This window comes from Salmo trutta, chromosome 40 (assembly GCF_901001165.1).
Source record: "Salmo trutta chromosome 40, fSalTru1.1, whole genome shotgun sequence".
Taxonomy (NCBI): Eukaryota; Metazoa; Chordata; class Actinopteri; order Salmoniformes; family Salmonidae; genus Salmo; species Salmo trutta.
Window position 1 is genome coordinate 18,778,566 of NC_042996.1, and position 1,570 is coordinate 18,780,135.

A 1,570-nucleotide genomic window follows, 5' to 3' on the forward strand; every position below is an offset into this window, starting at 1 on the left:
GAAAACTGTTACGGTAATGAGAGTTTTGTGAAAAGGTTGGTAAAATGCATAATATCTGATTTTAAAAATGTATAATAATTATGAAATAGATAAGCACAGATCCTAATCTCAGTGATTCAAGAGGAAATTCCAGGAAAAATTACACCTGAATTCATTTTTTTCCTTTTTACAGTTTCATGAGGATTGCCTGTCGGAGCTTTTTCAGAGCTGATCTGATTGGTCAAAAGTCCAATTAGTGAAAAAAAAGTCTGAATTGGGCTGCCTGTTTAAACACAGCCATAGCCACTCATCAATCAATCAATCAATGGTCACTGTCTCTTCAATGTGCCAGAGTATCACTGCTCAGCTACCTACTTGTCTTTCTCTGTCAGATAATCACCCAAACTATATCTCTTGGAATGCCAGAAAAACTAAAGTCTATCTGGATGAACTGAGTCAATATGGAGTCCTTCCCAGTGGATGGATAGCTTACTATGAGCCTACTATGAGCTGGGGAAATAAACTACTAACATCACTACTGCTGGCTCTGGCTGGGTCAAGTTCACAGCATACAGGGGAGGTCTCTCCAACCCTGTTCCTGGAGAGCTACCGTCCTGTAGGTTCTCTCCCCATCCCTGTTCCTGGAGAGCTACCGTCCTGTAGGTTCTCTCCCCATCCCTGTTCCTGGAGAGCTACCGTCCTGTAGGTTCTCTCCCCATCCCTGTTCCTGGAGATACCGTCCTGTAGGTTTTCACTCCAACCCTGTTCCTGGAGCGCTACCGTCCTGTAGGTTCTCTCCCCAACCCTGTTCCTGGAGAGCTACCGTCCTGTAGGTTCTCTCTCCAACCCTAATCTAGCACACCTGATTCTAATAATTAGCTAGTTGATAAGATGAATCAGGCAAGATACCACTGGGGTTGGAGTGAAAACATACAGGAGGTTAGCTCTCCGGGAACAAGGTTGGAGAGCCCGACCTTAAAGTCTAATCCTATAAAGCAGAAGTGGAACACCCTCTGCTGGTCAGATATGGGATATCTATGGTGTGCTGAGAGCGCTCCCAACCCTGCCCTCTTCTCCCCCCACCCCTAAGGTTATTACAGGCTCAGGTCTAGACCAGGTCCAGGTGTGTGTATATATATGGATCTACATGTACATACAGTGATGGTAACCTACACACAGCAGTGTGATAGCATCGGTGCCTCCACAGATGGCTCCTTGAGTGTCCACTGACTCCACTCTGGCATCATTCTTCTAGTGTGGGATTCCAACAATACTTTTGGTCCCTTAGAAGTGAAGTCTCCCCTTCTTTCACCCCTTCCCCTCTCTCTCTCTCTCTCTCTCTCTCTCTCTCTCTTTCGCTTCCACCACTTTTCCAGTCCAGCTACTTTCTTCATCATCGTTAGTGGTGCTCTTTCATCCGTTAAGTCTCTCTTCTCAGGATGGAGGCTCCCAAGAACCAGGAGTGAGACGAGACTGGGGATCTGAGAGAGAGAGAGAGAGAGAGAGAGAGAGAGAGAAAGACAACAGCAGCTGTTAGAAGGCGCTCGGCAGTCAATTAGAGCCGGTTTAAACACTGTTTCTGTTTTCTCTC

The 1,570-nt window shown here is 46.2% G+C and overlaps 1 protein-coding gene across 1 annotated transcript in view; it reads right to left on the bottom strand.

The window, feature by feature from the left end:
* Positions 1 to 1,320: 1,320 nt before the first annotated feature.
* LOC115180178 (zinc finger protein 800-like) overlaps positions 1,321 to 1,570 on the bottom strand; it is a 16,012-nt gene continuing 15,762 nt past the window's right edge. Inside the window, exon 9 of the mRNA XM_029742057.1 lies at positions 1,321 to 1,460. Within this exon, the coding sequence (XP_029597917.1) occupies position 1,460 (1 nt within the window). The 3' untranslated portion in view covers positions 1,321 to 1,459. The remainder of the gene's footprint in view (positions 1,461 to 1,570) is intronic.